At 46.8% G+C, this 11492-nt stretch overlaps 9 protein-coding genes across 9 annotated transcripts; 4 read left to right on the forward strand and 5 right to left on the reverse strand.

The window, feature by feature from the left end:
* Positions 1–445: 445 nt before the first annotated feature.
* C7M61_004300 (uncharacterized protein) lies at positions 446–1396 on the forward strand (the record flags this gene model as incomplete). Its single annotated transcript, XM_024859622.1, has 1 exon — positions 446–1396. The coding sequence occupies one exon, from the start codon at positions 446–448 to the stop codon at positions 1394–1396; it is 951 nt and encodes a 316-aa protein (XP_024712291.1).
* Positions 1397–1467: 71 nt separating this feature from the next.
* Positions 1468–1970, reverse strand: C7M61_004301 (polyphosphatase; the record flags this gene model as incomplete). The annotated part of the gene is made up of 2 exons (XM_024859623.1): positions 1468–1481; positions 1526–1970. 2 exons carry the CDS (start codon positions 1968–1970, stop codon positions 1468–1470), a joined length of 459 nt encoding a protein of 152 aa, XP_024712292.1.
* A 558-nt stretch (positions 1971–2528) lies between these two features.
* Positions 2529–3185, forward strand: C7M61_004302 (uncharacterized protein; the record flags this gene model as incomplete). The annotated part of the gene is made up of 1 exon (XM_024859624.1): positions 2529–3185. The coding sequence occupies one exon, from the start codon at positions 2529–2531 to the stop codon at positions 3183–3185; it is 657 nt and encodes a 218-aa protein (XP_024712293.1).
* Positions 3186–3694: 509 nt separating this feature from the next.
* Positions 3695–4000, reverse strand: C7M61_004303 (uncharacterized protein; the record flags this gene model as incomplete). Its single annotated transcript, XM_024859625.1, has 1 exon — positions 3695–4000. The coding sequence occupies one exon, from the start codon at positions 3998–4000 to the stop codon at positions 3695–3697; it is 306 nt and encodes a 101-aa protein (XP_024712294.1).
* Positions 4001–5151: 1151 nt separating this feature from the next.
* Positions 5152–5571, forward strand: IMP2 (endopeptidase catalytic subunit; the record flags this gene model as incomplete). The annotated part of the gene is made up of 1 exon (XM_024859626.1): positions 5152–5571. The coding sequence occupies one exon, from the start codon at positions 5152–5154 to the stop codon at positions 5569–5571; it is 420 nt and encodes a 139-aa protein (XP_024712295.1).
* Positions 5572–5701: 130 nt separating this feature from the next.
* C7M61_004305 (uncharacterized protein) lies at positions 5702–7585 on the reverse strand (the record flags this gene model as incomplete). Its single annotated transcript, XM_024859627.1, has 1 exon — positions 5702–7585. One exon carries the CDS (start codon positions 7583–7585, stop codon positions 5702–5704), a length of 1884 nt encoding a protein of 627 aa, XP_024712296.1.
* Positions 7586–8107: 522 nt separating this feature from the next.
* Positions 8108–8767, reverse strand: C7M61_004306 (uncharacterized protein; the record flags this gene model as incomplete). The annotated part of the gene is made up of 1 exon (XM_024859628.1): positions 8108–8767. One exon carries the CDS (start codon positions 8765–8767, stop codon positions 8108–8110), a length of 660 nt encoding a protein of 219 aa, XP_024712297.1.
* A 671-nt stretch (positions 8768–9438) lies between these two features.
* Positions 9439–10785, forward strand: C7M61_004307 (uncharacterized protein; the record flags this gene model as incomplete). Its single annotated transcript, XM_024859629.1, has 1 exon — positions 9439–10785. One exon carries the CDS (start codon positions 9439–9441, stop codon positions 10783–10785), a length of 1347 nt encoding a protein of 448 aa, XP_024712298.1.
* A 53-nt stretch (positions 10786–10838) lies between these two features.
* On the reverse strand, positions 10839–11267 carry RBR2 (putative lipase; the record flags this gene model as incomplete). The annotated part of the gene is made up of 1 exon (XM_024859630.1): positions 10839–11267. One exon carries the CDS (start codon positions 11265–11267, stop codon positions 10839–10841), a length of 429 nt encoding a protein of 142 aa, XP_024712299.1.
* Positions 11268–11492: the final 225 nt, after the last annotated feature.

Here is an 11492-nt window from a genome sequence, read left to right on the forward strand (position 1 = left end):
ATTCAAGTGGTCCACATGCTTGTTAGGATGCGCGTGTGCATTCATAGTATATACGTGGAAACAGACTAGGTAAAACTTCCTTGATAAGTAAACTAGAAGGACTTCGGTTATTTATAATCGTCAATTAGCCGAGACGCGGTAAAAGCTCGTTCACAGGCCATCCCTTATCCCTTGGTCTCGGGACCTCGGTAAAGCCTGTGATCTCTGACGATGTACCTAACAATGCTTTTCGCAGCCAAATGAAATGGCCTTCTCTCAAATGAACAACACTTTTATCTAAGGCAATTTTTAATAGACGGAAAAATCTATTCTTCTGATAGATTATTTAAACCTTTTGCCCACTTTCCCCATGAAAATTAAAAGATCACCCTCCCCGGCTTCCACTTCTCCCCGTATATCAACATTCTCATGTGTGCGACTAAAAATTACCTCAACCAACACCTCCATGTCAGACAAGCTACAAAAAACCATCGCCAGATTCCAGCAGAGAATCGACAACAAGGACTTTTATGAGGCCCACCAGACCCTCAGAACAATCACAAACAGATACGTCAAGTCCAAGCAGTACACCAATGCCATTGACTTGTTGTACCAGGGACTGACGATATTGGCAAAGAACAAGGAGTACGCTTCAGCTGGCGATCTTATCGTGTACTTGATTTCTGTGTACGAGGAGAGTGCTACGCCATGTACCAAGGAGACGAAAAACAAGATCATCGAATTGATCTCCTTGCTTCCAGACACAGACCCAGCTTTGGGCGATTTGTCCAAACGTGCTCTACAGTGGTCGATTGACTACGCCGAAGTGAAGCTGATTTTCGGCGATTCCAGTTTGCATCACGTTTTTGGCGTTAAGTTGCTTAACGCCGCTGCATCCCAGCCCTCTGAAGAAGACAAGCACAAGTTCTTCTCTGTGGCCGAGTTACACCTTGTATTGGGCACCTACGAGTCCTTGCCTGTTTACATTGACTTCTTGTACAAGTGGTTCGAAACGCTGGGCGGCGATCCTGGCATCTATTTGAGCAGAGCCGTTGTCAATTACGCATATCTAAAGAATGTGAAGTTTGTTCACACAGCAGTGAATCTCTTCCTCGCTCGGTACCTTGGTGCGGAGAAGGAGAAGGTCGAGGAGCTAGAGGAGGAAGGCCAGAAGTTGTTCTTCTTCGAGAGTTCCAAACTCTTGAACTTCTTGCAGTTGTTGGCTGCCACCCTCGACAAGTCTAACGCTGGCGACAAGTTCATGAAGTTATACGGCAATTATAAACCATTGATCAGCCAGTTGGGTCTTGTAAACCCTGTTGACTATCTTGGTCGCTTCTACTTCAACTTGAACTTGGGCAACACCTCAGGCGGCGGAAACATGCTCGCCAACATGATGGGCAGTTTTTTCAAATAAACGAAACTTTGGGCATTTAAAACTCGTCGCTATCTTTGACAATGCACGAGGCGTCAAGCGCCGTGACCAATTCAGCCCTCTTTCCCTTGAGGAGCTCGTGCTTGGCTTCGCTGTACGTGCACCATCTACGTTCTCTTTTGCTGCTCTCTGGCCATTCTGGGCTGAGCTGCTCAACCAACATCTCGTAAAAGTGAAACTCCAGTTTTGGAATAACCTTGTGTGGATCGAAGTCTTCGCCCTGCTTCAAAACAGGTGCTTTAGCACCTCTAGTATCGTACACGATAGGCAACTTCTTGAGGATTCGACCTTCGCAGCCTGCTTCTTCCCAAGTTTCACGAACAGCACTAATGACAAAGTCGTCTCCTTCGTCTAGTTCAATTCCTCCTTTGGGAAATACCCATTGGCCCTTGTGAGCTGACGATGAAATCATAATACACTTTTCCTTCGATTGTTCAAGACAGATACAGCCTGCGATCATTCTGGCACCATTTTCGGGATTATAGCGTTGGTTTTCCCTACCAACACGTGCTTCGGCTGCCTTCACAGGCATATTGGGGTTTGTGGACTGGGACATGATGAAGTAGTAGGTACCCCGTGCACTTGATGAATCAGACTTGTGGAGAATGTCACGTGCACTTTTCAAAACCGGGGAGGCTGATGGAGGCGCCGATTTGAGTAAAGGTGATGGAGAAACTCTATAGGTTTATCCTAATAATTTAAGGAAGGACAGATAGCGCTTGATTGGTCGTCTATCTGGTTCAAGGTGTTTCGCACCCAGATGCGTAGTCTATTCTGGGCTCGCAAGAAGTGATCGTCATAATCAGAAGACTTATAGAGATTTAGGCGAGTAGATTTTGGAGCCGTTCTTTAAATTCGAGAGTTTTGGATTTGCTGGTGTTTTGATTGCATGGTGAGTTAGACGAGCGTTCTCACCAGGATTTGGATAGCAATATGAACAACAAAAAGAACAACAAATGCCTTTCAATATTCAAAAATCAAACACCATCTCTTTTTCATCAATTCCACTCCCACTTCCCCCACTAGCTCTGTCGTCATTGCAAGTTTGTTTTGAATTCACGTGACCTGCGTTGGACTATGCTGAGAAGCCCGATTTCATTCTTCATTCAACACCATGCTTGCTTCCATTTTTCTTCTATTAAGCACAGTGTTTGCCCACGGCTCCCATGAGGTGCCCGTGAGGCCACAAGGCATGACCTGGCAGGAGTGGCACATGAAGGAAGAACACCAGGTTGACGGTTTCGATGCGGTGAGTTTCTTCAAAATGCATGATCTCCAGAACAAGGGCTACTGGACGGTGGACGACGTTTTGTATGTCTACGGATTAACTCGTGAAGAGGTTGTGGGTGATGGCAGTGGAATGGGAGAGCATGCCCAGGAGGAGAAAGTTTCACCTGAAGCTAAGGCTCAGGTCAGTAATATTGTCATGGGCCTTTTGGACCGCAACCACGATGGCACCATCACGTTGGAGGAGTGGAAAGAGTTCGTGCAAAGAAAGGAGGAGTTGCCTGATTTTGGCTACGGTCCTGGCCACCATATGGACTTTGAGTCTGAGTATGAGAACCATCACTGGAACAAGTACCACAAGGACCAGGATCCAGATGTGCACATCAAGCACAAGGAGGACATTGAGCACGAGCTTTTGCACCATGCTCACGAGATTGAGGGTACTCACGGCGACGATCCAAATGTCAGGAAGCTTGCTGAGAACTTCGCCAGTCCTGTGAAGCTCCACAATGTGCCACAGAAGTACTTGGCCAGAAAGGGTTGATCAAACAACAGCTTTGAAACTTTGATTGGCTTTTGAGTCGCTCAAGCTTGTGCCGATTTGGCACTACAGGAAAGAGGATGAAAAATTATGAAAGATGGAAATGGGGAGGGAGATGGATGTGGAATGCCAGGCTTCCGACACGCTACTGTGTCGGAGAAAGGATATGAGTTGTAGTACAACGCCTTGGCTGCAAATAGGAATCAAAAGAACAGAAATGAGTCACTGTCGTTCTAGCTGGGCAGCGTGTAGGCCTCCTTTGTTGAAATAAGGTAGTCAATTGCGGTATAGTAATTGATTCAAACACATCTTATCCAATCACGATATTGGATCCAATTGACTTGGTTTCAATCCATCAACATTTCTCAACTAAGGACTTCCCATCCTCTCTCTTCAACCTTCCACCCATTCTCTGAATAAACCAATCTCTTATCCTTCTCCCAAATCTCTTCTGATTTCCCCAAATCCATTGGCCCAGCGGCTACAACCCGCTCGTCTATCCGTACATTCAGCTATTTCTTTCCCACAACACCCAGGGCACATTCCCTAAGCGACTGGAGATCTGCCTGGCACTTCTTCTGGTCCATACCGTTCAGCTTCAAGCACGCCTCGTACGCCTGGAGCTTGCCAGCACAGGTGTTCTGGATCTGCTGGAAAAGAGGCACCTTGCTCTTCACACACTTGGTCAAGGCCATCTGCTCCACCACACAGTCAGCCTCCGAAGGCGGCTTGGCCATACACTTGTGGAATGCAAGAAACTCACCCGGACAATGGCGGGCAATGTCCTCCACCATGGCCTGGTCTAATAGTCCTGACATGATAAGAAGAGAGTAGTTCGCAGCCGATCAAAGCTGAGAAGTTTCGCAGCCAGATTAGGGTCCTCGGTGGGGTGGGGGGAAGTAGTGGTGATTTAAACAAAAAGATTGAATAATTTTAAAGATGGGGGAAGCGTTTTGGAAGATTTCATTATTTTTGCAAATCTTGTGGATTTCTGTAGTGGTGGTGGGGCACATGGTCCATGGCTTAACTGTGAGCCAATCAGACACAGCAGAAGCGATGTTGGAGGTGATTTACTAATTTCAGGTAAGTAGGTTTCGTGATATCTTGAAATATGGGGCAGCTTGCTGATATGTATCGTCTTTTCGATAGAAGTTAAAATGGGTTGATATGGTTGATCGTTATCAGTTGGTTCTCTATTGCAGCACAGGTGCAATCATAGCAGCTGCCGTTGGCTTTATATGGCAATTCACGAAAGTTTAAACAAAATTCTTACTTACTTCATGTAGAACGATTGATGTTTGTAATCTTGTATTGACGTCGATGGCCAATGTGTATCAGTATAATGGATGGAGTGACTGAGGTCAATTGATGAAAGCACCGTTTCACGTCAAAAGGGAGGAGCTTTAAGTCAATTTCCGAAACAGGAAAATTAATGTCACTTGCTTCCCTTTAAATCGCTCTCTCTATACAATCGTTATCTCAACTACTGCCGCTTTGGTGTCAACAGGCACTAGCAGTACCTTACCCCAAAGCCACTGTGCTTTAATTATCCGACGCAAAACACGATCATCAACCTCAAATAACACAATTAAATTACATCTACTTTCACCAACCCTGATCCCCGGGCGCCACTTCTCTCATTACCATCTTCTACTATGGCGATTCGCAGCCATTACCAACTTCAACCATACCACCATTAAACATAACCCACCCAAAATTTCAAAACACACCTCGGTAAGTCAAATCCCAACCCCCTCAAAACCCCTTCAAAACCCAATTAAAAAAAAATTGACCCCCACCCCACCTTTGTGACTCTTCCTCCTCACCTACATCTCGAAATTTCCAGTCGCACTATCCCAACTCTCAGTCAATGCATCCACACATAAAAACGGCGCTAGTCACCCTCCTGTGGTTTCCCGTGCTTTATGCTGCTGTGGACTACGGCTTCCAGCCTTGCCGAATTCAAGGCATGTCCATGACGCCAACGTTCAACCCAGGCACTGAAACCTTGGCCAAAGACGTTGTGCTAGTAAGAAAGTTCATGGCTGCCAATGGGTCTCTGCTCAGCCGAGGCGATATCGTGATGCTCCGGCTGCCGCTGAACCCGGAAAAACTCCTCACTAAGAGAATCGTTGGGGTCCAGGGAGACACTATTATTCCGAGGGCGGAATACCCCAGACAGAAGCCTACCGTGGTGCCTAGAAACCACTTGTGGGTGGAGGGAGACAATGCGTTTCACTCCATAGACTCTAATACTTTTGGTCCTGTGAGCCTGGGGCTTGTGGTGGGGAAGGTGGTGCTGGTGTTGTGGCCATTGAGCCGATGGGGTGTTGACTTGAGCAAAGGCGGAAGAAACGCCCTCACGAAGGTCGAGGAAACCAATGATTAAGGAAGTAATAGAGTTTTCGAAAGTATAGACCATGTGTTGAGCTGCCTTTGATTAAAGAAGTACAAACATTGACCTGAGTGTTGTCCTCATAAAGTGTTCAAGTGTACCTACTGGTCAGATTCTATCGTCCTTATCCCAATGACATAGCAGATAATCGCCCATTACGTCCCAACATCCATGGATCTACTTTTGGAACACCACGTCCGTCAATCGTGCGGTTCTTGGGCGAATGTCGATACGGCCGAGTATACATTTCCTCCAAGATCCAATCCTCCTTCTTGCAGCCGGGGACGCTTTTATCGCAGTCTTCTCTCGGAAGCCAGAGCCCAAATGCTTGTGAAAACCACCAGTCTTGATGTTGCAATGCTCTGGTTCCCCTGAAGTACTCACGATTGAGGATCTTCATGTACTTTGATGGAACAATCGCTTCCTCTCCTTCGAAGTACGTCATTTCCGGCTCAAGCTCTTCAAGAAGGAAAAAATGGTCGTCTTTGCAGTTGTAAAGGAGGCCAGCATTCCACTGCTCCGTCTCCAGTTCCCTTAGCCTTCGTTCTGTTGACTCTCGAAGCCCTTCAACGAAATCGAACAGCATCGCGGTTTCCTCGTAATCGGGATCGAATATTTTATGAAGCCGAGACTGGTCCTTCGATCCTGGTGAATTTTGCACGGCTTCAAGATCGTCAGACACAGCTAGGCCAGTGATGTCAACATATAGGCCTGAAGACATGTCTATAAAACGGGCATCAATGACATTTGCACCATTGCCTCGCTCTCGCTGAAGAAAATGGGGGTTGACATCCACGAAGTACATGTGGCCAGTGGGCTCATTATCTGTGAGATCGATGACCACCGACTGGTTATAGTTTATTGCAAGATCAACAAGACCCTTCATCGTGATCTGAACATCGAGGTCCTCATCCCATGGCATGTTGAGACCGTTCCAATACCAGCCTAGGAGCGTGCCATGGGCAAGCCAGGCTCTTAGTCCGATCTCTTTGGTGAATCTAAGCCAGGCTCTCGTTAGACGTTGCAAGATTGCTGTTCTTTCATATGGGGAGTAGTTGCTTGTTTTGAAAAATCGCCAGTCATAATGGAAACCCTTGCCACTCCCAAAAAGACTGGCTTCATGGAAGTATTTCTGCTCTGGGTGTGCTGATTCGATGTTGTCCCTCAAAGTGGAATCAAGATCGGCAATAGAGGGGACTTGAAACTCGGAAGCGCTGAGGTTTGAATTTTTAGGTGCATTGGGAAGCCGAATGTGATCAAAAATGGCATTGCTTGATTTGCGTACCCGCAAAGCTTGTCCGCTTAGCAGTATTTGTTGTTTACCATTGCCACGCTTCACCAACGAGATGATATCCGATTTCTCGTAATATTGTCCGTTGGTATCGCTTACCAATGGAACGGCAAGCAGTATATCTTTTTGGAGACCTGCTCCAAGAAACACGGCTCGTTTCGGTATCTTCAAGGTGTGTAATAGATAATTGGCACCGAGATAAGTCCTGGCTTGCTCAGAAAGTGGCTCATCTGTGGGCCCCATAATTCTATAATTGGGAAGTCCGTCAGGCAGCTCGATCAGCTCACATATTCCTTCTGCCTGTTTCAAACCCAATGAACTCTGAAACACTATACAATCTTCCCCCGACGCAATACCTGTAGCTTGTAAAGCCGACTGCAAATCCAAAGCCGAAACCCACTTGAATGGTAGTTCCAAGCTCTCAATGGGCTTTCCTTCCTTTATGAAATCGAGGACCTCGCCAAGCCATAGGGCTGGTAGAAGACGTGGATCGTACTCCATTGAAAGATCTTTATACTGTATGTTTAGCTCTCTTCCGTCTAGTAGTGGCCACGGAATAAAAGATTGTCCAATAAGAGGACTACGGTCAGCCAAGTATTCCTTCATATCAATAGTGGTGTATGATCTGGGGTACTCTGTGCTGAACGAACCAGTAAGAACACCAGAAATGCAAATGATTGACAACAAAGCTACTATGGCTGGGAGCATGTAAGGCATACTCGATACAGCCAGTAGTCCTCTTCGAAGCCTTACGGTTGCTTTTTTAGATATTTGCGTGACGTACCTGAAGAACATGTAGTTGGTGATGTTTTGCAACTATGCGCACACGACTGGTAGTTGAAGATATAGAGCTGAGGACATTTGTGGATTAGAGAATCCCTCCACTTTCTTTCTGTCTACTTCCAGCTAACGTGAAGAATACTTGTTTGTGTCATTACATTTCGTTACGTATGTGTGGGTCATGGCAAGGTATCACAAGTGACGAGATCGCACTTCGATGGGCCATCGAACTCCTCCAATAGCCAATTGCGGGCAGTCCAGGACCGCCAGTGATTTTGTTTGAAGAAAATGTCAATAAATGTCACTAAGGACGTGCAATGTTCTGCTGATCATCTCATAATCAGACATCACTAGCGATTGTCTTACAGTTGACGAGTCTCCCTCATTCAATGTACAAACGCTCTTCTCAAAGAATCACCTTTCCTCGTCAGCTGTCGAGGCTTATCATCATGTCACAGCCTAGCTCAAGACGTCTCGGAGCAACTCGATTGCCCAGAGATGGAATCTGACGAAGATCTGCGTGTCATTGGTCAATTCCACAAGCGACTTGGGTCGTATCTTGGACCGCCGTAAGTACCGCTCGTTGTCCACGTTCTTCAGCTGCTCGGCCTCCTCTGCCAAATGCTTCTCCACCTGACGCTGTATTGCCAGGATGATTTCGGCCATGTACGTGCTGACGATATCCCAGTTTCGTAGAAGATGCAGCTCCTCGTCACACCCCATCACCAAAGCGTATTTTCGCTCGCCTCCTCTTGAATTGACGTCTTGCACTCGAAACACCCTGCTCATACAAAACCCGTTGGCCACATCACCGAAGAACACGGGTTTCAGTGAATCCGCTGATGTCTCCACAGACAACAGTTTCATCACAAGTTTCACGTAAGCCGTGTACACATTCTGTGACAGCGGGTACCTTGTAGAAACGTACTTTTCGCCGTTGTTGGTCAGACTGACCAAATTCACAGCGTCGTTCGGTAGAACTAGTTCACACAGTGCACAGGACAGTAGTTTCAGCGCGTTGGAGTTGTTGAGGTTCAGATTGCTCTGTTGTGTGCAAATGACGATGGAGGACCCGTGGATCTCACAGAAGTGGGCAAGGCTGAAGACGTAGTTCGGCATTTCCACAAGCGAGGTGGTGTTTCAGATTTATGGAAGTATGATTGGATGGAGAATTTTTATTGAAGTGGGCTTGAAAGGAATGAAGCCGAAAGGGAGGATGCTCGGCGGTGGTGATAGTTATGAATCGTAGGTGTAGATGGATGATGTAGTGATCGCGATTTCGCAGCCAAATACAACCCCACCTTTTGTAGAGGGCAGCATTGGAGTGAGTTTTCTTAAGGAGAGTGCTTTATTTGTAGTTTGTAATAGTAACATTAATACGACCTTTTGACAATAAATGAGAAATTGACAATCCATAGCCTTAATTTCAATGAGTAAGCGTCACTCCTCTGGTTCAAGCTGAAGAGCGAATATCCAAACCAAGCCCAAAACCAACCATAAGCATTCGAATTGAATCTACAATTAAGGCAAAAAGATCATTATTTGAATAAAAAACCCCGTTCCCTGCTGCCCAAATCCGTGTAAGCTGCTCCACGACTGCCACACCCGTGCACCCATAGTTAGCAACCGCTACCTTATCAACCGACGTGCTACGCATATCAACCTCTGATGAGCCAATGACAGTGCTGTTCTCCCTAAAAGACCTCACTCTTGTGGGATTCCATGATTTCTTCCATGAGGGAACCACAGGGCAGGCCCGCTGTGTTTTTTTCTCGTTGCATACTCCAAAAATGGAGCCCTTATATGTTAGCGAAACGGTTACTACGACTTCCAGTCTTTCGTTTGGCAAAGTGACGCTACCGCGTCTTCCACTGCAACAATATTATGTTGTGGTTAGGCTATGGCAGAAGCTTGATTCTTGGACACTCCACTTGGAAGCAGTGGTGGATCTACGAAGATTGGCATTGCTAAGAAGGCCGTCAAGAGAGTTAGACGACGAGGACTTGAAGGAAAACAGCATCATTTGGTGTTTTGACGAGCGTGAATACACATTGCCGGAGAACATCAACAACAAAAGCATAATGGAGGCTCACCGAAGGGCCTCCCTGACTAGAGGCAGAAATGTATCCAAGATGTCCTATAATGTGGACGACATACGCCTATTGACTAGTCTAGATACGGGCGTCAAGGAATTGACCTTGCTGAATATGAAGCTTCTGAACCAAATTGACTCGGTTTTAGATTCCGTTAAGGGGAAGGTATCTGAACACGATCCAGAGGAATCGAGGGCCCTCAAGTTTCGAATCCACACTTTGCACAGATACATCACGAAACAACGAAATAATAACGATACGTTGAATTCCAAAGTTTACGAACGCAAGGTGCTTATAGGAAATCTCCAGCGGGCATTAGAGGATCACTTTCCACCTTTCAAGGACCTCTGTGAAGGTCAACTAGAATATGTTACATCACAGATCGAGCCGATCCACGAGCTGCTCGGCGCTGCTGTCAATCCAGAAATTGTGCTGTCTTTGAGAGCCATGGGAGATATCATCTCACGGTGTTTCCTCATAGAATCTGTCGGTGAGGAGAGATTCTCAATATTGGGAATCGACTTCCCCAGCTCGACCAAAGAGCTTCTCACCACCTGTTACGATACACTGAAGGCACAAGTCCCAGATCTCCCGACGTCTATTGACAGGATCAATGCAGGGCTCTCGTACATTGTCGCCTTGATGCTCATTCTTGCTGATATACTAGGGGTGCTGCTTAACTACGCCATGAAGTACTTGGGCAGTCGCAGCACAGTGGTGGACCACCTTGCAGACAGCACGAAAAAATCTGTCAAAGTGACGTACCCGTTATTTTTTGATGCAAGGCACAGTGAAAAAGTGGTGGATTCCAACGGACGCCGAACGCAGCTTAAGAATATCAAGTTCGAGCAAGGTCTACACCTTCTTAACAAGAACTTGGTCACGTTGATCGACGCCGCTTCAAATCTTTACTCACAGCTTTTTGACCACAAAGCAAAGCGGCTAACACTGCCTTCCGAAGGCATGGATAACCTTTTGTGGAACCTTAAACATCTTCTCTTGTTTATGACTGCGCCAGAAACAGCTGCAGCCAATGGCCACTAGCTACAACAAAAGTTTCAACGTCTTCAAATGCATTTTCTGGGTATATAACTAATTTACAACAAGGCGATAACAAAAGCACCGACAGCAGCTCCCACAGGGGCAACCATGGCAGAGCCGGCTCCGCCAGCGGTGGTAGACTTGGAGCTGTCGGAGGAACCAGACTCGGAGCTACCGCCAGAGCCAGAGGCCTCGAGTCTAGTGTACCAAGGCAACTCGGTGGCAAAGTCCTTCAAAGCAGAAATGTCGTAGTCCGTGTTGTCCAAGAGCGTCGTGTATGAGTCGTCCTTGTAAGTGGCAACCTTGGTGGCCAACTCCGTGAGTTCAGCTGGAGCAGAGGCGGTTCTAGCAAAAGCAAGATACTGCGTCTTGTGGGCATCGTAGTCAGAGACCAACTTGGTCAAGAACTCAGCGTCTTCAGAGTTGGCGGCTTTGACACCGGAGGCGGCAAGGGCGAGCACGCTGGCAAGGGATGCAAACTTCATTATGATATGTGGAGGGAAAAGTGGAGGATTTGGGAACAAAAAAAGGTAGGTTGTTGAAGGAAAAGACCGGGCGGGTCGGCTCGTATTTATATGTCGTTGAGGGGAAGCTCTGCGTCTAGAGGATTTTTCTGGAGAGGCAATGTGACGCAAATAGGCAAGGTATGATCTGTGCCGAACGACAGATTGGGATCCATCAATTTGCCCAAAGGGGCAAGATCACAGCTG

This window comes from Candidozyma pseudohaemuli (genome assembly GCF_003013735.1).
Source record: "Candidozyma pseudohaemuli strain B12108 chromosome Unknown scaffold00013, whole genome shotgun sequence".
Classification (NCBI taxonomy): domain Eukaryota; kingdom Fungi; phylum Ascomycota; class Pichiomycetes; order Serinales; family Metschnikowiaceae; genus Candidozyma; species Candidozyma pseudohaemuli.